Source organism: Cuculus canorus, chromosome 23, assembly GCF_017976375.1.
Source record: "Cuculus canorus isolate bCucCan1 chromosome 23, bCucCan1.pri, whole genome shotgun sequence".
Classification (NCBI taxonomy): Eukaryota; Metazoa; Chordata; class Aves; order Cuculiformes; family Cuculidae; genus Cuculus; species Cuculus canorus.
The window spans coordinates 7,151,727-7,174,484 of NC_071423.1; the positions used below are offsets into that span (position 1 = coordinate 7,151,727).

General features: G+C 49.6%; 2 protein-coding genes across 7 annotated transcripts in view; both read left to right on the forward strand.

Moving 5' to 3' along the window:
- The first annotated feature begins 213 nt into the window (after positions 1–213).
- Positions 214–10,997, forward strand: LOC104067176 (TLC domain-containing protein 5). 3 transcript variants are annotated; one of them, XM_054087194.1, is made up of 3 exons: positions 214–342; positions 6,582–6,781; positions 7,198–10,997. In XM_054087194.1, exons 2-3 carry the CDS (start codon positions 6,583–6,585, stop codon positions 7,734–7,736), a joined length of 738 nt encoding a protein of 245 aa, XP_053943169.1. In that variant the 5' UTR covers positions 214–342; position 6,582; the 3' UTR covers positions 7,737–10,997. The 3 variants fall into 3 exon arrangements, with proteins under 3 accessions (XP_053943169.1, XP_053943167.1, XP_053943168.1); XM_054087192.1 differs by lacking the exon at positions 214–342 and adding an exon at positions 4,395–4,501; XM_054087193.1 differs by lacking the exon at positions 214–342 and adding an exon at positions 4,977–5,986.
- A 7,932-nt stretch (positions 10,998–18,929) lies between these two features.
- The window catches only part of ARHGEF12 (Rho guanine nucleotide exchange factor 12), an 81,271-nt gene continuing 77,442 nt past the window's right edge, over positions 18,930–22,758 (forward strand). For all 4 annotated transcript variants that reach the window (XM_054086867.1, XM_054086868.1, XM_054086869.1 and 1 more), the window contains exon 1: positions 18,930–19,462. In XM_054086867.1, coding sequence (XP_053942842.1) covers positions 19,431–19,462 — 32 coding nt within the window. In that variant the 5' untranslated portion in view covers positions 18,930–19,430. The remainder of the gene's footprint in view (positions 19,463–22,758) is intronic.

Sequence of the window (22,758 nt, forward strand, 5' to 3'; positions counted from 1 at the left end):
CTGCTGAATCCCAGTTCTCTGGCTTCTCCAGCGCTGATGCTGTCTCGAGGAGGATGGCGATGCCAGACCTAGTCCATCTGCAGCCAGTAATGGCACAGTCCGCATGTTCTGTAAGCCATTTGCAGGGTGAATTCATTTACAATGTAGAGCCAGAAAGTCAAATCTGAACAATCCCATCTCCTGCCAGTGGGACCGGGCAGGGGTGTGACCTATCAGAGATTTACTGAGCCTCCCTCTCCTTTAATCCTGGAGCTGGACAACACACTTGGATGAAGGCCTCTGAACAAGATGCAGGGGTATGGCAGAGTTGTCCGTTGAGCATGTGAAGTGATGGTATTTGAGGTGAGGCGCTATTCTACCTCATTGTTTTTACTGATACATTTCTTTTTTTAATACTTGAATTCAAGGAGATCCTGATCTCGGAATAATGTGACCTCACTGTGGTTGACTCAGATCCTTGCAAACTCCCTGGCAAACAAGTGTCAAGAATTAGGCTTGTGCCAATGAACTCCATGAGCGAGTGTCCACCTGGCCTTGGATTGCCTTAAACCATCAGGCGTTTTGTGGGCGAGAGATGGTAAAGAGCAGCCCTGTCTGGATGCTCCTTCTGTTCTGGGGTTGGCTCGTTTCTAAGCCACTGGAGCTGAATGAATGGCTAATGAGTCTAAAAAGTGATTTATTTTCAGGAGTGAAAGTAATGTTTACGTGGATCTCAGTGCAACGTCTGCTCCATACCAGCGAGTCTCAGAGTATGGACTAGTTCTCTTATTTTCTTTACCTCTCTGACATTTCCCCTGGGGTTTAATATGAATTTCACTCTGTTTAAGGCTGCAGTTCAGACTTACTCTCCCATAAAAGCATCGCTAACAGCTGAGCAACAAATGGCCTTGTGTTTGCTCTCGGGCTTAGCCAGGCTGGTTGCCTTTCCTTCTTGCTTTCGAAGACCTTGCTAAGAGGCTCTTCTTTATGGAACCAAAGAGCTCCTGAAACAGCTTGTATGGTGTTTGTTCAAGTGAGGTGTCACCCCCACTGCAGCGGGGAAGGAGAGCAGTGGGAATAGTAGGGGTGCAGCCTTGGTAGCTTCTCTGTGCTTCTTATCTCACTAACTCTGTCCGTGTTTGGGGCAGATATTTGCCTTGGCTGGGGGTGAGAATAAGGTGGCTGGAGAGATTAAAAATGACATGAAATAACCTAACTTTTGACATGCCTTCTGCATGCGTTGCAGCTGTGAATCCAGGCAAGCTAATCTGTTTAGGAAAACAGGAGGCAGCGGCCAGCGTGGCTCTGGAGGGCTGGCCTCCTGAGGTATGAAGCCTTGCTACAGCCTGTGCTCTTCCAAAAACTCCAATGAGTGATGGGACTTCTAATAAAGTTATGCTATGTCTTAAAAAGAAGCAATTGCTGTAATGTTCTTTTGTTCTGGGTCTTCAGGAAGCAACTGAATTTAATGCTGAGGAGAACCATCTTGAGGGTAGTCTAAGGCTGGTAGTCCCTGGCAAAGCTCTGCTTCTCACTTCAGGAAGGAGTGTGCTGGTGGGGAACAAGCACAGACAGAGCCATGTGCTCTGGAGCTCAGGCTTAAGGTGTGAAGGAGAGATGAGGGTCAGCTGAAGCTCAGGTTTGTGACTAATGTACCCATAACCTGCATTACCGATGAGTCACGGGCAGTGTTGAAGGGAAGAACGGGCCATTAAACTGAGGCGTTTGCCCTTGATGGGTCACAGGGTAACTGTGAAATTCTGGTTGTGGCACGTCCCAGGTTGCCTCTTCTTTGTCTGTAACACCAATGCCTCTCTGCTGCTGCATTTCATCCTAGCAATGACCAGTTCAGGAGGCTTGGGTTGCAAGGTGGTTTGCTGACACTGGCTTTGGAGAAGCAATTGAAAGCATCAGAATACCTTTGGTGTTAGGAGATGTCCTAAACCACTGCTGCGTGCCTGTTTCCAGCTGAGAACCTGCTGCTGCTGGGCCAAGACTCTGCTGTCTGGAGTGGAGGTGGGCCTGTGTTTGGCTTCCATTGAGAAAGCCCTCTTCCTGCAGCTGAGGGACAGTAATGCGGTGCACCCAGCCTGCTCACGTGCAAACCAGAACTGATGGTAGTCACCCTGTGGGATTTGAAGCGAAGTAAGTGCCCTCAGGTGGCCATCTACCAAGTCTTGTTTAAGGATCCTTCCATTATCAAACCATCTAGTGTGGTGCTAGAAAAGCATCTGGCTCTTCCCTCATTGTCCTATTGGATTTATTAGTTGTTAGCACTTCAAAGAATGTAATATTTAATAGAGGTGCCTGATTTTTATCTGGCAAATACCCTTGAGGGCTTTTACAGCTGCAAAAAATGAGCATCAATCTCGGCCTATCACTGCAGAAAGCTATTGGAGTCCTGTGTATTTCCAGTTCTGCTGTATCTGTAGTTTGGGTTTGGACAAGAAGTTCCCCAGTGTTGGCAAGCTGATATGGTCTGTGACCCTTCAGTGCTGTAAGCTCTTGTTAGAATAGGTACAGAATGAGGATAAGGGGAAAGGAGGTACCACTGAGGGAAGGTGGAGCTGTACTGAGATGGGTAGCAGCGTGCAAACAACTGTTGGCAGAGGTTCCTGTCTGCAGGCAAACTGAGCCAGCGCCACTCGGCCGGCCCGTTCAAACCGCTGACTCTGCACAAAGTGAACAGGAAAGTGTGAACTGCACCTGACTTCTGGTATGATCCACAGAGAGAGGATTTAACTCGCTACCTTGTGTCTTCCTAGATGCAAGTTTTGCTCATTGTATGATCTAGAACAAAAAACACCCCACAATTCCTTCTCTATATTCCACCTCGGACATTAAAGGATCCTTGTCTTGTTAGGACTTTCAGAGGGTCCTTCTGTGATCATTGTCGTTGTTGTTCTTCCTTGCAGCTCAGTTTCTGTGCTGGGGGGGTCCTTAGCTCTCTGACTTTGTCTGTCAACACTGATCTCGGGGCCCTGAGGCTGTTTAGTCTGGAGAACAGAAGGCTGAAGGGAGACCTCATCACTCTCTACAGCTCCTGGAAAGGAGGTTGTGGTGAGGTGGGTGCTGGGCTCTTCTGCCAAGGAACAAGTGATAGAATAAGAGGAAATGGCATCGTTGCACCAGGGGAGGTTCAGATTGGGTATTAGGAAAAATATCTTTACTGGCAGAGGGGTGAAGCCCTGGCAGAGGCTGCCCAGGGCAGTGGTGGAGTCTCCATCCCTGCAGGGGTTCAATAAATGTGTCAGCTACTTTAAGTGTTCTGTGGAGCTCTGGATTTTGCTGCTCTGTGGCTGTAGGTGAAGAGAGGAGAGAGAAGAGATGTGGTTGAGCACTGGATGCTTGCAGGGAGAAGAAGTTGCTGGGCTTCAACTGCTGCCTCAGCAGTGGATGAGAAGGTTTGGGCAGGGCTGTGCGCGCTCCTCCCAGAGCCGCGTGCTCTGCACAGTGCTGCGATGCTGTGTCCCATGGGGGATGATGCTGCCTCCGAGCTGTCGCTGCACAGACAGCTTTGCAAGCGCTGTGGAAGAGTTGCTTCACACTGCCTAGGTGTGAGAGAGAAACAGAGGGGATCTCCTGCCTGTGAGATGGTTTCATTGGGACCCAACTTAAGTGCCTCTATACTAATGCACTTATGGCAGTGGGAGATGCTCACATGCCTGCAGGGCTATGGTCTCTCTGTGGTCGTGAGACCTGTGTTCAGCTCTGGAGTACTCAGCACAGGAAGGACATGGATCTGTTAAAGCGAGTCCAGGGGAACCATGAACTCTGTTCCCAGCCAGAGCATCCTGCATCCCTGTGGGTTGGAGCAGTCCTTGAGCTCCTTAGGTCCTGGAAGGATGCAGAACAGCACCTGCCTCTTGCTCTATAAGCAGGAACAGAGTTCATCCCTGTGGGTCGGAGCAGAGAGGAGGTTTCCATGTGCAGGAAGGATGCAGAACATCACCTGTCTCTTGTTCTCTGAGCAGGAAGGAGTCACTCCCTGACAGAGCATCCCGCATTCCTGCGCGTTGGAGCCCCCCGGGTGCAGGAGGGATGAGGAACAGCAGCTGCCTCTTGTTCTGAGCAGGAGCGGGGTTCTTCCCTGCGGGTCAGAGCAGAGAGGAGGTTCCCTGGCGCAGGAGGGATGCGGAACAGCAGCCTCTTCTCGTTCTGTGAGCGGGAACAGGGGTCCTTCCTTCTAGAGCCTCCTGCATCCCTGCGGTCAGAGCGGCCCTGGGATCCTGGGGCAGAGGCGATGCCTCCGAGCAAAAAAACGAGCTCACCCCTGCGGGTCGGAGCAGCCCGGAGGTCCCCAGGTGCGGGAGGGATGCAGAACATCGCCCGCCTCTCGTTCTGTGAGCGGGAAGGAGTTCCTCCCTGCAGAGCATCCCTCCTCCCCGCAGCTCCTGGGAGCGGGAGGGATGCTGCCGTCCCTCCTCCCCGCCAGCAGGTGCCCCTCGGTCGCTGCCAGCGCTTCCTCTTCTCGGCTTCTCTTCCCGGGCGGCGGAGGAGCCGGGCCGGGCCGGCCCCGCAGGTGGGTGCGAGGGGATGCGGGGAACGGGTACCCGCAAAGCGGCTGCGGGGGGAGAGGAGGGGCGGAAGGGGGACGGGGGAGGGAAAGACAGCATCCCGGGAAGGAGGCAGAAGGGAGCATCCCGGGGTAGGATGCGGGTATTCCAGGGGGTGGGAGGGAGAAGGGAGCATCCCGGGGTAGGAAGGGAGGAGGCATTCGGGGCCGGGGGGAGAAGGGGGCATCCTGGAGGGAGCTGGGTAAGACAGCATCCCAGGGTAGGGGATGGGAAAGAGCCATCCCGGGGAAGGTGGGGAGAACAGAGCATCCCCGGGTGGGAAGGGGGCATCCCGGAGAGGGCTGGGAAAGACAGCATCCCCGGGAGGAGATGGGGGAGAAGAGAACAGCCCAAGAGAGTGGAAGTAGGGAGGCATCCTGGGGGTGTGGGGAAGGAGGGTATCCGGGATGGGAAGGGGAGGAGGCATCCCTGAGGAAGAGGGGCCAGGAAGGCTGCTGGCAGGCTCAGGTTGGCTGGCAGGAGGTGTCTCTGGTTTTGGGCACGTTGTTTTGGCTCTCTGAGCCCATCCATCTTCTCATTTGTAGAGACAGGAGATAACGGTGTTTTGCTGGAGGAGCCTGGCTGGCTTTTTGAGCTCTGATCTTTATGGAGAGCAGGGCTGTTCTGGTCTACGATTTTAGCCTGCCTTTGTTCATGACCCCATTGCTACTGGTGGCACAAATGATAATATAATTACTGCTGTTTCTAAAGGATATTGCTCATTCAGTGTGTGGGGACCGGGATAATTCATGGGCACAATATGAGGTCTGACACAAAACAAATGAGACCAACCCTGTAAGTTGGGAACCAACAGTGGAAGGAGACAGACAAAGAGGCGGGTATAGAGCATATGGTGACCTGCCACAGTGAGACAGGGCTCAGTTTGATTGCTTCACTTGGGACGAGTGGACGTGGGTTCAAATAAAGACCTTTTCCTACTGTCAGTCGGAAAATGTTGGTGTGCAAAAGAGAACAGTGAGTTCATATCCAGGCACTGCGCCAGCCCACAGTGCTTTGTCTGTGGAGCAGTGTTTAGCTGATAAAAACATCCCTGTGCTTGAGCACCCTGTTCACCAGACTTATCTCCCAGAGATCCAATTGGTGCTCAAAGGAGCCCATTTTTTTTTCCGGTAGATGATGTGAAAGCAAAACCGATGGAGATCCTCAACAGCCTTTCAGGACAAGCCCTGTAGAATTGCTTTGGACACCAGCAGGAGCATGTGTAGCTGTGGGTCAGCTCGGAAGGGAACTGTTGAAAAGTGATCAGAGTTGTTTTGCTTAATTTGTTTAATATAAAGAGTTACAGACACAGTCTTGGGTTTTGGTTTTTTTTTTTTGTGACAGACTTCAGATTTATTGTATATGCTGATGACAATGTTGAGCTTTGAAGTGCCATTGGAAGATAGCCCCCTGCTTTCTTTCCAGGGGATGGAGAAATATCTTATTCACAGGTGTGTAAAACACCTTAAAATGTTTAAAAGGTCTTACCTTTTCCTTCTACTGGCCTTCTCCAGCTGGGCAATCCCTTTTGTCACATCAACATTCTTCCTGCCTTATCTGCCCTGACTCTGAGTGCATCTAGACCTCGAGTACTAGGGCTGTCGATGGAAACCCCTGGTCAGAGCAGTTAATCACATCCTTTTCATCTCCTCATGTTCCTGAGACCCATTATCCTGTAATGGTTTTGTTTACACAGGCTCTGAAGTCATTCCTGGTGATACTTGCGACAGGCCAAACCGGAAGGTTGGGCGTTGCAACCCCGACTCTTTGTCAGGTGTGATCCTTCGGTGCTCCGCAGCGCCCTGGTCAGCGGGCACCAGCAGGACCAGGGGCACTTTTGGCATTACACAACTGGAAACTCGTGTATCCCAGGACATGACTCAACTTCTTCTGATGCTCTTCCCTGAGTGCTCAATGATGTTGGGCTGTTTGAACTTAAGAGTTCTTTTCCAACTTTAGTGATTCTATTAATGCAGCACTGGGTTATGTTAACGCTGCCGAAGGCAAGACCTTCTGATCCGTTTTGTCCTTCCATTCCTGTGACAGGATGCTGTTCCCCCTGCCCCTGCGGGTGGCCTGCAGCCTGCTTGCCTGGCTCTCTCTCTACGCTTGGTTCTGCCATCGCTACAGACACCGGAATTACGAATGGAGCTGCAGGCTGGTGACGCTGACCCATGGCATCCTTGCTACTTGCCTCTCTGCTTACATCGGCTTTATCGATGGTCCCTGGCCTTTGAGTCACCCAGGTAAGTGATAACAGTTGTGGTCCCAGGTCCTCCAGTGGGTGATGGCACAAACTGGGATCCTCCTACCACCTGAGTATCCAGCCCACATGGAGAATGATGATTGTTACGATGTCTGAGATGCTTCGTGATGGGAAGTGCTAGAGAAAAAGAGAAACTCATGCTGTATGTTGCCAGTGTAAGGGTCCTCCTCAGCTGTGATCTGGCATAATGTGAGATCACGTGTGGCTGTTACGCGTGTGCAGATGTTAGGATAACAACCATCGTATTGTGAATTTCTGACTTCTCCAGCTGAGCTGTGATCAGTACAAACTAATACAGCCTGCCGGTGCTGAAGGTGAATACCCCTTCCTTGTCTTGATCCTGCCTGCTTTTTCCCTTCATGCTTTAAAACTCTGCCTGGTGTCTTTATGTTTCAGGATCACCGAACACAACTCTCCAGGTACATGGGCTGTGCCTTAGCTTGGGCTACTTCCTCTTCGACCTTTGTTGGTGTGTGTACTTCCAGACGGAGGGTGCCCTGATGCTGGCCCACCATCTGGTGAGCATTTTGGGCATCACAGCATCACTGGCACTCGGGGAGTCAGCTGCGGAGGTCAATGCTGTCATCTTTGGTAGTGAGATCACTAACCCGCTGCTGCAGGCCCGCTGGTTCCTGAAGGAGATGGGGTGTTACCAGAGTTTCACAGGCGATGTGGTGGATTTCTTCTTCGTGGTCCTCTTCACTGGGGTGCGGATTGGAGTAGGGGCTTGGCTAATGTACTGTGAACTTGCTTCTCCCAAACCCAGGTGGTACATTAAGCTGGGTGGTGTCATCATGTACGCTGTCTCCTGGGTTTTCATGGTCAGCATCTGTCGCTTTGCTAGGAGGAAGAGCATGAAGAAATACCACGCTTGGAGGAGTCGGAGGAATGATGAGTTCTGTTTGAAAACTAATGGACATATGAAAAACCACTGACTGGATGCTGAGTAAAGACTTCCTCGAGTCCGCAGTCTGGCAAGGAGGGGATCATGCCTGAGATGCCACTGTCGGGAGAGGAGCCAACACGTTAGCAATTCTGGAGCTGAATTTATCCCTGGCATAACTCCACTGTAACCCATGGAGCTATACCATGGATCATTTGATCTGCAGTGTTTGGCCTGGCAGATGCTGTCTCTGTGCGTATGTAAGCATACGCTAAATTATATGAGCGAAAGAAGGGCTAATTTTACCGACTAAACCTAATGAGTCCAGCAGTGCAGGTGTAAATAGTGATGCTAGTATTTAACTCCTTCAGCATGGGTAGAATCTCAGAAGAGAGGAGAAAATAACACTAGATCTTCATGTTCAGTGTTCTGTGACAGCTAGAGTGACTTCATACTGTTAGGAAGAAGCATGTCCTAGTGTTTTGTCAGCGTTGGGATTCCTGGCTCTTCCACCAACTCGTTACGTGACCTTGGGCAAGTCACGTAGCTCTAATTCTGTGCCTCATTTCCCCATCTGTGATTTGGGGGTGATGGAGCTGTTCCATCCGTGTTATGCACTTTCAGATCTTTACTTGAGAGGTGCTATATACATAAAAAAAACGATGGTTGTTACCTGCACTTTGTTCATTATCCCGAAGTTTCCTTTGGGAGAAACTATTTTGGTGGTTGAGCTAGAGTGTGACTCTAGAAGTATTTTAAGTAGGTTGTTGTTTCCTACCCTTTCTAATTCATTTTAATAACTTATTTAATAACATATTGATAACTTATTTTCCAGTAGTGTCCAGAAGCTCTAACAGCACTGGCGCCTTGCAGGACCAGGTACTCTGTGAATGCACCCTAAGATGCAGCCCTCAATGTGAAACGCTCTTCTGACTTTCCTCTCTTCTTCATCTCTGATTGTTAAAACTCCACCCAAATACTGCTTTTAGCTCCTTGAGTGACCAGCGCTTTATGAGAAGCCCTAACCGGACTTGCCAGTAAATGGGTTCCCGGCTGATGGACCAAGTGCTGGTTTGCTTGCAGAATGACAAAATTCCCTCTGCTGTTCCTACCAGCCCAAATGCAGGCATACAGTGAGACCCAACAGCATGTTGAGGCTGCCAAATACCTTCCCCAAGCTTAAGTAACTTAAGAATTAAGAACAGTAAATGCAGAGTATTTTACTGCAGCGAGCTGCAAACAATCTGTACTTGCCAGTTTTGGCATTCTAAAGGGAAAAGGGGCCAGAACCCGTTTTGTAGTGAATGCTGTGTATTTCTGTTGCCCTTGAAAGTGTCATCCCAGCTCCAGATCAGTGCAGCTGAACCCAGAGTCTGCCACAGTGGTTGGGGAGAGCAGGGTGCTATAGGCAAATATCTTGGGAGCCCTGTGAAAAAAGAGTTGAAAACCACTTGAAAACAGCATTAATGTTTTTCTCCAGGACCGCAGATGCCAGTTTCAACAAGAGGGTTTCCTCAGATACAGATTGAATTTCTGGTTGAAGAGTGGCCAACTTGCATCTTCAGCTTGGTGGCTAAGGTGGAAGAGCTACCCAGCTTCAGATCTGTCCTCTACCCTGCTCAAGGCAGAGACCAAACCTTGGCTTTCCTTCGTCTGAATTGATACCTTGACCCTTTGAGTTCTCTCCTGTCCCGCTGGTCAGATATGGGCCACTTTATAAGAGTGAGCATTTGTAGGGTAAGAGAGACTTATTTTATGGCCTAATAAATAAAGAAGTGAGAGGCACAGAATCTGGCCTTTTTGAGCAAAAAAGTGCGAACCTGACCAGGAGAAAAACTCAGCAGTTACTTATCTGGTCCCACCAGCAGGGAAAAACTGTCCTCCAGTTGGCCCCTTCCGGTGTTTATCTCACTGTGTATTCTCAAGCACTGTTCCTTTGTTATTGGTGTCATTATGATGATTTCTTTTGAGCCTCAGCACCAAGCCTCCAGCGCAGCTCAGGTGCCAGCTCTGCTCTGAGCCTTGCCTGTCGCAGCCAAAGACCTGGAGAGCCCAGAGCCCTTCAGCTTAGCGGAGCCGACTGGTGGGTGAGCTGGTCCTTAAAAGGACATTTGACTCATTTAGCACAGCGCAGTGATATGACTATTAAGCCTTGAAGGCAGATGACAAGGGCTATTTGGGGCTTGCTGGTTCTTTCCCAGCTCTGCTGCTGCTTTCAAGCATGTCAAAGAGCCTTTCTGCCTCAGCTTACCCACTTTATTCAGTGGGTACAGTATTGCCTACCTCGTGGGGTGTTTTCATTCGTTAGCACTAAGCCACCTTTAATGCTTGGTGGTCTGTGTCAAGCTGTGCTGTCTAAAGGCAAAATGCCATTGCTTTTTGAGTGAAGCACTTCTCACTATGATCCCATTGTCACTACTTTGTCACCCGAACATGGCACTTCCCCGCATCTGGTTTGCCTCACAAGTGCAGGAACCCAAGGTGTTCTGCAGTGGTGCTACGGGGAGGAGTCAAAATGAGTAAGCTAGAGAGGTGTGTAAAGCTCAGCCCTGCTGCTTCTTGTTCAGGTGGAATCCCAAGTTGAAGAAAGGATGTCTGGTGGCTTTTCTCTAGGAAGGATTGCAGTAAATGTGGAGCCAGAAGCATTTCAGCAGCTGGCCTGACCAGGGAATAAGGGCTTCTAGCAGCAAGTCCTGAAGAAGTGTAGGTGAAACCAGCCTGTTGGGTGCTGCTGTTCACTCGCCCACCAAGAGGTGTTTTCTGAGCACTTCTGATGATTTGGACTCTGAGTTCCCGTGAGGTTTGGTGTGCAGCTTCATGCATGGTCCCAGCCCTTCTGTGGGGGCTGTACACCCATTCCTGCCCATAACGACTGCAGTGACTGCAGGTATCTACGAAACACCTTGTGTGAAGATGTTTTGAAAGGTAGTGCACTTAGTGGCTGAGTGGTCCCCTTCTTTGAACTGGGGGAAAATTGGCTGGAAGAAGTAGCATGGTGTGATGGGTGTTGAGGCTTTAGAAGTTAAATAAGGGCACCAGAAAAAAAAAAAGCAAGTAGGAACGGCTTTATCAGTTAGAGCTATCAATGATGTCTCAGAGTGAGGTGTTGTAGTCTGTCTAGTGAGGTCCAGCATAGAATTGCAGACCCAGGAAGAAGTAGGATCATTTTTAAGCTATTGGAGCACGTGCTGGGACCTGTCCTCTGGCTAGTCCGTAGTGGTTAGAGCAAACTGGAAAAGGAAACTGCAGAACTAGTGTGAAATGATAACTTGTGTTTGAATTACTGTGTAATAGCAACTAATGTTCCACCAGTGAATGGTGTAGATGCTTTGTATTATGTTTTATAAAATAAAGACTATTTAATTATATGAAGAATTTGTTTTCTGTCTTTGCATGCAGATGTTTAGTTGCATTGTGTATTGCTGGGTGTGTTGGTCTGCCAGCGTGAATGAACAAAGTGATGGATCCCCACTGGATCAGGGGCTCTGAGCCCCATCCAACCTGGCTTGGAACCCCTCCAGGGATGGGGCAACCTGGGCCAGGGCCTCCCCACCCTCACAGCAAAACATTTCTTCCCAAAATCTCGTCTCAATCTCCCCTCTTTCAACTGAAAACTGTTCCTCCTCATCCTTTCCCTGCACTCCCTGATCAAGAGCCCCTCCTCAGCTTTCCTGGACCCCACTTGTGTGGGGAGGTAGAGAAGAGCCAAAGTCAGCGCTGTGCAAAAGTGCAGATTTAATCAGGGTTCCAAGTGGTGCTAGTCTGTCTGTCCACGTGCCTGCTGTGATGTTACTGCTCACTTACTGGGGGCTGCTTTCATTCAGAGCCAGGCACGGTGGGGCTGTGCAGCTGCTGGGAGCTGTGTAGATCACCTTCTGTTCACGCTGCGGAGCTCCCCGGGCAGGATTGACCGTACCACATCATCTGCTGTGGGAGGTGTGAGCTGCCAGGAGGGTGCTGTGCAGGGCTCAGGTCTGTTTGCACAGGGCCTTCTTTTGCTCTCCATGCAATAGCTTAGCACTGGGAAAGCTACCAACACGCAGAACTGCTTTGTCAAGTGATTTAGGAAGTTGTGCACTCCTTTTTAAAAGCTCTGCTTCAAAGAATGCGCCTAAAAGAAGAGGAAACAATTTCGTTCAAGGATGCTTTTAGCAATCATAGTAAGAGACCAAAGCACCAACAAGAATTTCTGTGAACCAGACCCAGAAGAGGACAACAACTCTGCCCAGCATAGCCTCAGCGTGGAAACCCTGCGTAACCCCATGCGGGAAAGAGCCCGATGCAGTGCTGTGTGTTGTGTTGGTAAAGAACAGCTATCATCTGCCTTGCTTATGGTCACAAGTGTTTTGCCAGCGGCCCAGCCCGGCGTGCCAGAAGTCTGTTTGCTGTAAACAGTTAAGCCAATTTAGTTGTTTGGATGTAACCCTTACATCTACCTCAAAATCCCCCAGCGCTGGGGTGCAGCTGGGTAGTGTCGAGCCCTCCAAGATACTGACCGGTTTACAAGCAGCCCTGCTGCATGATGCAGTGGTCTTGAGGAATGCAATAATTTGTTGTGAGAGTTTGTTTGGCATCTGAGGTAGTCCAGAAGCAAAAATAAGAAAGCACAGCAGCATTCTGAAGCTTTGCTTTAGAGCTGCATGTGCCTTCCAAGTTTCATGTCTTCAAGAACGTGCCAGAATCAAGCTTTTAATTGATCGGCAAATGTGCTTTGACTCCAAAGAGGGGAATCTGCCCCTCTCCTCTACTTATTTAATTTTTTACTTTCCCATTATTTCTTTCAAAGCCATTCCTCCCCTGCTCCCTGCCTTCTGCTGCCACTGCTGGCGCTGCAGTAGAGCTTTATACACTTAACCTCCCCTTTCAGTCCTCTGCCCTCTTTTCCTAGCTGAACTCCTTACTTGTATTTGAAGAAATTACTGGTTTATAATGTTCAAGGCCTTATTCCTTTGCACGAGCGGTCCAAGCACTGATGTAAAAGCACAGCATCTGAACTCTTTGGAGTCTTCTATTGGACAAACACCAGTGCTGTCAGCAGCTCTGTTTCTTGGATGAAAAAGATGAAAGTTTTAGGTTTTATAGAAGTCGTGGGTACGTTCCTGATACTTGCAGACTTTGTATAGCTTGGCTGGAAGAAAAATAACACGTCTGCTGCCATTTCCAAAGAAATCACATTTCAGAGAGTGAGAGAGGATCCGTCAGCATTAGCTTTGTGTTGCATAAGCAATTTCTGGGCAAGAAGCAACTCTTTTTTTTTGGTTATGCCAGCACTTTTCTCTTTCCAAGTCAGCTTCAATATGTGCTCTACTAAATCCGTGTAGGAGAAGCTGTTAGCTTTGCTGGCTTTGTCCTGTTTCCCTCAAGTTCCAGGCGGAGTTTGGCAGCTGGTAAGTCAGCAACATAAAGGATCTTTAGAAAATGATTTTAGTTTAGAAAATGATTTAATTTTCTAAAGTCATTTAGAAAATGACTTTAAGAACAGGTCTAGGTGTACGGAAAAGCTTTTGTAAAGTAGAAACAGCTCACTGACAGTTAATTCCATATGGAAAGTCTATTTCTGTGGCTTCTGAAACATTGGAAAGTATGGTTTTTTTCAGCAATGCTTGTATTATGTTGTTGTTCGAATTGTGTATCATATCAGAAGGTTAAGATCTATTCAGGGTAACTCAAATGTCATAAGAAATAATGTTATTCTTTGTCTCTTCAGATTTTACCCTAATAACAAAGACCTCTGTTTTCTTTAACCTCTCCTCCAATCAGAGGACATTGCTTCTAGCAGAGAGCAAGAATTCGTGACAGCAGGTACAGCAGCTTCATCCGTCCTTACAAAGGTTGCTGCTTTAATTAGGCTGATATGGAGAGAAAGCTTAGCACTATAAAAATGCTTGCTGTGGTGTGGATTATCCAGGTTTAGGAACTGTAATAAGCTGTCACAGTAGAGGCTCTGATAGATTAGGCTATCCGTGTTTCAACAAAGTCGGCAAAGTATTGCATTTGTTTCCAAGTGACTTAAAAGCATAGACCTCCCCTGAATGCATTTCCAGCGCTTCCAGTGTGTAAACTGTCAGTTGGAGTGGACATGGGTTCAAACAGAGACGTTTTCTTACCCTTGGTCAGCCCACAATGCTTTGTCTGTGAGGATTTTAGCAGATGATAACCACATCCCTGTGCTCCAGCACCCACCCTGTTCACTAGACCTGGCTACCTCTTCCCAAAGATCCAGCCGGTGCTCAAAGGAGCCCATTTTTTTGTTGGTAGAAGATGTGAAAGCAAGGATGACGGAGATCCTCAACAGCCTTTCAAGAAATGCTCTGTGGAATTGCTTTGAACATTGGCAGCATCGTGCGCAGCTGCGGGTCAGCTCAGAAGGGACCTGTTGAGAAGTGATGAGAATTGATTTTCTTAATTTGTTAAATATAGAGTTACAGGCACAGTCTTGGGGTGGTTTTTTTTGCGTCAGACCTCATGTATTATGTGGTGGCCTCGGCAGTGTGAGGTTTACTGTTGGAGTTGATGATCTTAAAGGTCTTTTCCTACCTAAAGGATTTAGTGATTCTGGGTGCCGGCTATTAGAGTCAAGGTAGTGAGAGAGATCTGGCATCAGGAGTTAAAGAAGAACCATGTTTTGTGGATTTCCTACCCTCGTTTACACTGAGCCCACAGCAAACTCTGACCAGACTGCCACACCTGAACCCTTAAGTGGTCAGAATGCAGCAACCAGAGAGCGAGACAGCTTTGAGATGCTTCCTTCAAGAAGAGCCCGAGCTGTGAGTAGGACCTGGCTGTTAACCAGGGGACAGCTTGGAGGAGCGGTGCCTCACGAGGGTTTTCCAGCAGATGGCAACAGCTCCCCAGCGAGCTCCGGGTGCCAGGCTGGAACCCGGGTCCTGGCAAAAAAGAACCTCACTGAAACCTTTCTCGAGAAGCACCTCCAAGGCTCTTCCCGTTTTGGTGTCATCCTTTACTTTAAGGTAAAGTAAGAAGTTGTGCTCTGTAGGACTCAGCCACCTGCCTGAGCCACTTAGCTCTGCTCTGCACTGTAAAGAAACCCTGCGGGGGATGCTGGTGCCCTGGAGACACAGGCTGAGTAGGTTAATAACATGGGATCATGGAATGGTTTGGGTTGGAAGGGACCTCAAAGCCCATCCAGTTCCACCCCCTGCCATGGGCAGGGACACCTCCCACTGGATCAGGGGCTCCAAGCCCCATCCAACCTGGCCTGGAACCCCTCCAGGGATGGGGCAGTCACCACTGCTCTGGGGACCCTGGGCCAGGGCCTCCCCACCCTCACAGCAAAACATTTCTGCCTAAAATCTCATCTCAGTCTCTCCTCTTTCAGCTGAAAACCATTCCTCCTCATCCTGTCCCTGCACTCCCTGATCCAGAGCCCCTTCCCAGCTTCCCTGCAGCCCCTTTCAGCTCTGGGAGCTGCTCTAAGGTCTCCCTGCAGCCTTCTCTTTTCCAGGCTGAACAACCCCAACTCTCAGCCTGTCCTCATCTGGGAGATTCTCCAACCCTCAGATCATCTTTGTGGCCTCCTCTGGACTCGCTCCAACATCTCCACATCCTTCCTGTGCTGAGGACTCCAGAACCACAGGCAGGGCTCCAGGTAAGTTCTCATGACAGTGGAGTAGAGGGGGAGAATCCCCTCCCTGGTCACAATTCACAGTTTCCACTTCCAGCATCCCTATCTGAACGATCTGTAAATTCAGGCTAAGTGAGAGCTTTAGAGCTACCAACAAGAATCTGCTTTAATTGGTACTGCACAGTGTAATTGCTTATTGATTTTCCCCCGCCCTCCCTTACCCCGCATTGCACATTGTAAAACTGCCCAGACAGCAAAGTATCGTAATTAGGTATCTATATCAATGTAAAAACACAATCAGCTCCCACCAAAAAACAATCAGTGTTCGCAGTTGTTGTTTCAGAGTCTCCTTTTGGATTGTTTTATTAGTGCTTTTTCTTTTTAATTGTTACACTAAATATTTAAATGTGAATCCAGCCTATTATGAGCAGGAGTTATTCTACCGAACATGTGGCAGAAGGGATTTTATGCTTCCTTTTTGTCATTGGTGTGATGTTTCTTTCAACAACACTGAGCAAATTTAGGCAAATGTTAATTCCTGTCACTCCACTGAATTTTACATCGATTTACTGTGGCAGGGGATAGGTTTCCTTCTCATTCCTATAGAGTTTCTTTAGGTTTTCCTACAGTTAATTGCCATTGCCATTATATTGTCACGCACAATAAAATATAATTACAGTAATAAAAAAAAAGCATTGAGTAGTGATAGGACAAGGGAGAATGGCTTTAAATTGGAAGGGGGAAGATTTAGATTGGATGTTAGGAAGAAATTCTTCACAATGAGGGCAGAGAGGTGCTGCCTCGTGTTGCCTGGAAGAGCTATGGATGTTCCCTCTCTGGAGGGGTTCAAGGCCAGGCTGGATGGGGCTTGGAGCCCCTGATCCAGTGGTTGGGGGTTGGAACTGGGTGGGCTTTGATTTCCCTTCCAACCCAAACCATTCCAGGATTCTACTACGCGGATGCTGGGCCTGGCATGAAACAGAAGGTCTCCCAGGAGCTTTCCTCTCTTAATACACAGTGTTTGATGTTCCCCAAGTTAAAAGCAGGGAGGGATTTATTGCAGAGAAGATGCAATAAAGAGATACATAACGAACATAGATAGAGGTATTCAATCACTCCATGTCTGCTCACTGGTAGCACACACACAGCTGCAGGGTGAGAGGCAGTTGTGGCTGCGGCTCTTGTACTTCCCCTCTTTTATTTTCCCTTTCAAACCCGTGTCTTCTTCACAAGGAAACCAAAAGAAGAACTGTAAATGTCCTGCCTGTATATGTCAAGTATCATCTAGAAAATTATTTCATCCCATGCTTCCTCTCTTTGCACTGTGCTTCTTCAAAACAACAAATTCTTCAGACTTTCCACCAGTTCCCAGGCTCCCCGATTCATGCTCACTTCGGGAGGAAAAAGCAATAGACTGGTGAGATCCCAAATACAGCTTTGAGCAAGGTATGATCCTGTGTCCTTTGTGATGTGTCTGGTCCTGGGTTTCCAGAAACCTGTTTTCCAGACTTTTTCCAAGGTCGTTGTCCTGGCTTTGAAGAAGTACACCACGGTAATTAGAGGGAAGAAGGATGGTGTCCTGTAGAATTGGGATTAGCCCATATTGTCCACCTGGTTCCTGGCAGTCCTCGGCTGAAGAGGGTGGCCAGATCCTTGTTGCGGATATTTGCTTTGTCCTGAAGGTCACAGTATTTCAGGAATTAGTGTCTGGAGAGCAGAACTGTCAGACATGGTTTAGTGGTGGGCTTGGCAGCGTGAGATTTACAGTTAGACTCAACCTTAAAAAATCTTAAAAACCTTAAAAATCTTTTTAAAAGACCTTTAAAATCTTTTCTAACCTAAAAGATAGAAAATATTCCAGAAGCATTTAGTCCTCAGACACACAGTGTGAATGTTTGGTTTGTCCTGTGCAGGGACAGGATGTTGGACTCATCCTGTGGGTCTCTTCCAACTCATGACATTCTATGATTATTTTGGCCTGTTGGCATTTGGTAGGAAAGGCTGATGATCCACAAGTTCCTCTGTGCTGGAGGCCAGGTATTAAAGCCCACATTCCCTGGCAGCGGAGCTGCACAGCTTCCAATTACACTTCTGTGGTGCTCTTGAGCTTTAATTCCTGGCACCAAAGCATGGAACGTTCCTTCTGTTATACAGGTGTTTGACAACGGGAGTTCTGGCTAGAATCTTATTTATCCCTTTATGTTGGCAACAAGATGTGGAGATTAGGTAATGTACGAAGAGCTCAGCTTCTCATCTGTTAGAGTTTGCTTCCTGTAGCTGCTGTGTTTTTGGGAACAGGCTCTGTTGGAACCCTCATGGTGGTGAGGCAGGCACCGAGGGAGCCACGGGCACATCCGATGAGCACGGGTTGTGTGGAGGGCTGGGACTGAGGGCAGGGAAACCCATGTGTGCTGAAATTTGGATGACCTGTATTAAGGGGATATTTCCATATCCACTTATTGGAGGGAAGATTTTGCATCCAGAGAAGTGTCCTGGGCTGCATCTAAAGCCGTGTGACCTGCAGGGTGAGGGAGGGGGTTCTGCCCCTCTGCTCTGGGGAGACCCCATATGGAGCTTTCTGTTCAGTTCTGGAGTCCTCAGAACGGGAAGGACATGGAGATGTTGGAACGAGTCCAGAGGCGGCCACGGAGACGATCCGAGGGCTGGAGACACTCCCGGATGAGGACAGGCTGAGAGTTGGGGTTGTTCAGCCTGGAAGAGAGAAGGCTTCAGGGACACCTTAGAGCAGCTTCCAGAGCTGAAAGGGGCTCCAGAGAAGCTGGGGAGGGGCTCTGGATCAGGGACTGCAGGGATAGGATGAGGGGCAAAGGATTTCAGCTGCAAGAGGGGAGATTGAGATGGGATCTTAGGCAGAAATGTTTTGCTCTGAGGGTGGGGAGGCCCTGGCCCAGGGTGCCCAGAGCAGTGGTGCCCACCGACTCCTACTGCACTTCGCCGTGTATTCCCTTTCGGTGGCGCACTCCCTCGCTATCCCGGTTTCCAGCCCTGCAGGGGGAACCCGGGGCGCTCCTGCCGCCCGCGGCACGGGAGTGGCGGAAGGATCCGCCAGGCGGCGCGGTAAGGCGGCGGTGAAGCCGCACAGCGGGAGGAGCGCTCGCCTTGGCCACGCCCCTCGCGACGCTCCCTCCCATGGGATCGGGGCGGAGCCATTGCATTGGCCCCCTCCCCTCAGGGTGGGCGGGGCCATCTCCTCTGCTGTCCTCTCATTGGCTCAGTGGGCGGAGCGATTGAGCTGGCCCAGCTCCCACCCTCACAGTGGGCGGGGCGGTCATGGATTCTGCTAGCCCATTTGGTAAGGGGCGGGGCGGTGGTTAACCCCGCCCCTCGAGGTGGGCGGAGCGTTCGCCTGTACCGCCCTCCTATTCCTCTGTGGGCGGAGCCATCGGGTGTGCCGCCCTCTCATTGGCTCTGTGGGCGGGGCCACCGCCTATGCAGCCCTCCTATTGGCTCGGTGGGCGGAGCCATTTCCTGTGCTCTCCTCCCATTGGCTCTGTGGGCGGAGCCACCGCCTATGCTGCCCTCCCGTTGGCTCGGTGCTCGGAGCCGTCGCGGAGGCCGCTCTCCCATTGGCTCGGCGGGCGGAGCCCTGGCGCTGGCCCCGCCCCCCGCTGCCGGCGCCCCCGGCCCCGAGCGGGGCGGAGCGATCGCGGCCCGGCCCGGCTCGGCGCAGGCTCGGCTCCCGCCCGCCTCGCAGCAGCGAGCGCCGCTGGGCCGGAACCGGGCCGGGAGGCGGAGGGAGGAGCCCAGCCCGCAGCGCGCAGCCCTGACGGCGGCGGGACATGGGCCCCGGGAGGCCGTGAGCTGCAGCCGGGCCTGCGGGGCTGCCCCTCCTCCCCGGAGCGGGGGAGATTCCTTCTCGGCAGGCGTCACTTTCCCCCCCTCTTCCTTGGGACTAAGGAGGGGGGGTGGCTGTTTTCTTGCTTTTCTTCTTTTTTTGTTGGATTTTTTTTTCCTTTCCTGGATACTTCGGGTGACGGCGAGAAGAGTTTCGGGGTCGTTTGGAGTTGTGTTTTTTCCCGCATGCCTCCCCTGGGGCGAGGCTGGAGCCCCCCGCTCGGCGCATCCCGGGGGCCTCGCTGATATCCCTGCAGCGAGAGTAAAATGTGAATTGGGGAACGCGACCTCCTGCCAAGGGCTCCAATGAGTGGCACACAGTCCACAATCACCGACAGGTCAGTATGAAACGAGATGCGTTTGAGGTTTCCTCCTCCTTAGAATCGCGGAATAGTTTGGGTTGGAAGGGACCTTAAAGCTCATCTGGTTCCAACTCCCATCTTCTTCTACTTCCCAGAACTTCTTTACTTCGCGTTCCCAGGGACTGGGGTGGCTGCTTTGGAGTTCCAGAAAGTCGTGGAATGGTTTGGGATGGAAGGCACCTCAGACATCCTCCATTCCATCCCTCTGCCTTGGGCAGGGACACCTCCCACTGGATCAGGTTGCTCCAAGCCCCATCCAACCTGGCCTGGGACACCACGACTCTTCTGGGCACCCTGGGCCAGCGCCTCCCCACCCTCACAGCAAAACATTTCTGCCTAAAATCTCATCTCAGTCTCCCCTCTTTCAGCTGAAAACCATTGCCCCTCATCCTCTCCCTGCACTCCCTGATCCAGAGCCCCTCCCCAGCTTTCCTGGAGCCCCTTTCAGCACTGGAAGCTGCTCCAGGGTCTCCCCCGAGCCTTCTCTTCTCCAGGCTGAACAACCCAAATTCTCTTAATCTGTCCTTGTGTGCGAGGTGCTCCAGCCCTCGGATCATCGGTTTGTACCTGGGGTGGTTGGCTGTCAAGACAACTGGGTTCGCTTTGAAACTGGAGTATTTCAAGTCGAACAGCTTTCAAGCCTGCCAGGCTGTCTTTGTAGGAACAAGAGAACTGTGATTCAGCTCTCAGGTGCTGGGAGGAACACCAAAAGGAGCCGTTTCTGCCAGAAGTTAAAGCAGGAAAAGTGGTAAAGAGTTTAGGATACAGCTCGAGCCTGAACTCGGAAACCATGTAGAGGATGCACTTGGCTCTCGGTAGGTCAAGCGTTGTAGCCTTCCAAAGAGAGGTCACTTCAGGTGAGGGCAGGAGGGATTGTTGCTGAGCAGGAATGTCTGCTAGTGTCTACACAACCTGAGCAGTAATCTCTTGCTTTGGATGCCTGCTCAGGCCTCTGGGCTTCTCTGCAGGTGCTGCCATGTGCATTTCATTAGCAACCTAGGATTCTCTCGCTTGTACCGGGATGCTTCAGGGCAGGGAGAAAAACATATTTTCTGTTGTGAAGAAAAAAAATCAAGCAGGAAACCCCTTGGGTGCTTTTGAGGCAGAAGTACGGAATGAGTGTCTTCAGGGTTTTTTGATCAGTAGATACGTTTTTGACACTTGTAAGCTCAAAATCTTATGTTTTCTTGTTTTTTTTTTTTTAAATTATATTCTCCTTTATTTGTTGGTCAAGATGTCAACATGTGTGACAGAGGCCTTGCTGCTTGGGCATTTCATGACCAATACAAGCACTTCTTTTACCAAGGGGAGAAACCAGGGCTCAAGCAGGGGGATGACACTTTAGACTTCTGGTGTGGGCAGGAAAGACAGTGAGCATGATTCTCACTTATGCTTTGGCCTTGTTGTGACTCCACAGCTCTTCACGGGCAGCAGAGTGCCCGAGCGGTGCAGAAGGGCTTTAGCACAGCTCAAAGTCACGTATAGTCCCTGTTCATGACTGTGCTCTTTGTAGGGTACTGTGTCTTTGAAATGAATTGTGTGGTGTTTGTACTGGCAGAACAGTGGGCGAAAGAAAACTCTTATCCTTTTTCTCTCTTGCAGTGCATGTACGTGAGCTATTCTTGAGTTGCAGGACGTTTTCCATCTGTACCAGACCAGACAGAGACAGAAAAGGTGGTGTTTCAGTGGCTCTGTGAGAGTTTTCTCTTATGGCAGGTTGCAAGGTATCAAAAGGAACTACAAGGTTTTCATACCAAGAAGCAGCTGAGTGATGCATGGAAAGGAAAAGCGTGAGGACAAGGAATTTAATTTGCTTCTTAGTAAAACAAAATACTTTCCATAATTGAATTGGAACAGCCAAATTGAAAATGCAGCAGAGACAAAACATGTCTCATTTCCTTTTGCTCTCAGTCATGTCGAGAGGATGTTTCTGTTTGGTGTTCCACTGAGGCTCTGGTTCAAAAGACTTTTGATGTCGGGTAAGGAGCTGTCTCCTCAGCCCTGGCATTCGGAGCGATGGTTGCGGGAATGCCAGGAAGCAGGGCCTGGCCTGGCCGTTTCTCTTCCCCTCTGGCCTGAAGGAGCCCCAGCGCGGGGGAATTCTGTTGTTGTGGCCCGTTTATTCCCTTTCAGATGTGCTGGAGGTGCCTTTTCTCATCACATTGCTCTAGGTGCTTGTAAGCAGACATTGAGGCTGCTCCTTGTTGTCCAGAGCTCTCTGTGGGATCTGGAAGGGGTGTTTTCAGTCACCGTTGTCCTCGCTGTCCTGTGGTGAAAAGCTTGCTTCTGCATAGTCTTGAGAAGCCTCTGTGTTGCCTCTTTAGATCTGGCTCTTCAGCTTGGAATGTGAAGCAGGTGCAATATAAATAAACTCAATGTTTCTGGTGTTATTAGATCTAGATGGTATAAATCATAAGGCATTCAATTCTCCTTGTATTTATCAGTGACCTTCCTTGGTAGGATCGAGTTAGGAACTGCCTTAAAACAGAAAAACCCAGCTTGCATCTGTGCCAAAAGGTATTACAAATATAATAGGGTAGCATGGGCCTGCATTTTTCTCTATATTAGCTTTTCATATTTGTGTTTTACATATGTATGGCTGCTTAAATCCCTGTTACAGACAGCAAATATTTCCTTTTGTATCCCTTCGGTTTCAGATGTAATCATACCGTGTGTTTTGATAGCTGTTTGACATTTCCCTTGTCCCATCCTTTACATGTTTTATATCTCTTACATTCTTGTTCATGATGTCATGGATGGCATTAAAGTGTATGTAAATTAGAAAGAATGTATGAATGGCCATTTCAGTCTGTGCTGCAGCCAGTATGATAAATGATGTTTTCATTGAACCCCCTTCTCTGTTTTCCTTTCCTTTTTTTTTTTTTTTCCATCATAGTGTTTTCTTCTTTTTCCCAAGGAAGTTTGATGGATTTTAGTGTCTGAGACTATGCTAAAATACAGTCACGCCAGTTCACATCTTGTGTGTCTGGGATAATGTCTTCTGTGGACTAAATCTTAACCGAGTTCATTTTGATGATGGTTATGTGTCATCCCCAACCTGGGTTCTGTTAACCAGCCAGCTGAAAAAGCAATGTCGTTTTCTTGTGTCTCTTCTCTCCAGTGTACTAAGACTGACGGGCAGTGAGTGGCTTGGGTGCTGGGGGCTTGCAGGTATCAAACAAAAAGGCAGAATTAAGAATTCTGAGAGTGTAACAACCGTTCAGCAGAGTTACTGAGGACACAGTGGACACGTGCACTCCTGGTCAGCCACT

Excerpts from the sequence above, each read along its gene's own strand:
- LOC104067176 (XM_054087193.1), top strand. The coding sequence starts at position 5,898 with ATGCTGATGACAATGTTGAGCTTTGAAGTGCCATTGGAAGATAGCCCC. Across the intron at positions 5,987-6,581 it reads GAGAAATATCTTATTCACAG|GATGCTGTTCCCCCTGCCCC; the intron begins GTGTGTAAAACA and ends TTCCTGTGACAG. Across the intron at positions 6,782-7,197 it reads CTGGCCTTTGAGTCACCCAG|GATCACCGAACACAACTCTC; the intron begins GTAAGTGATAAC and ends TTTATGTTTCAG.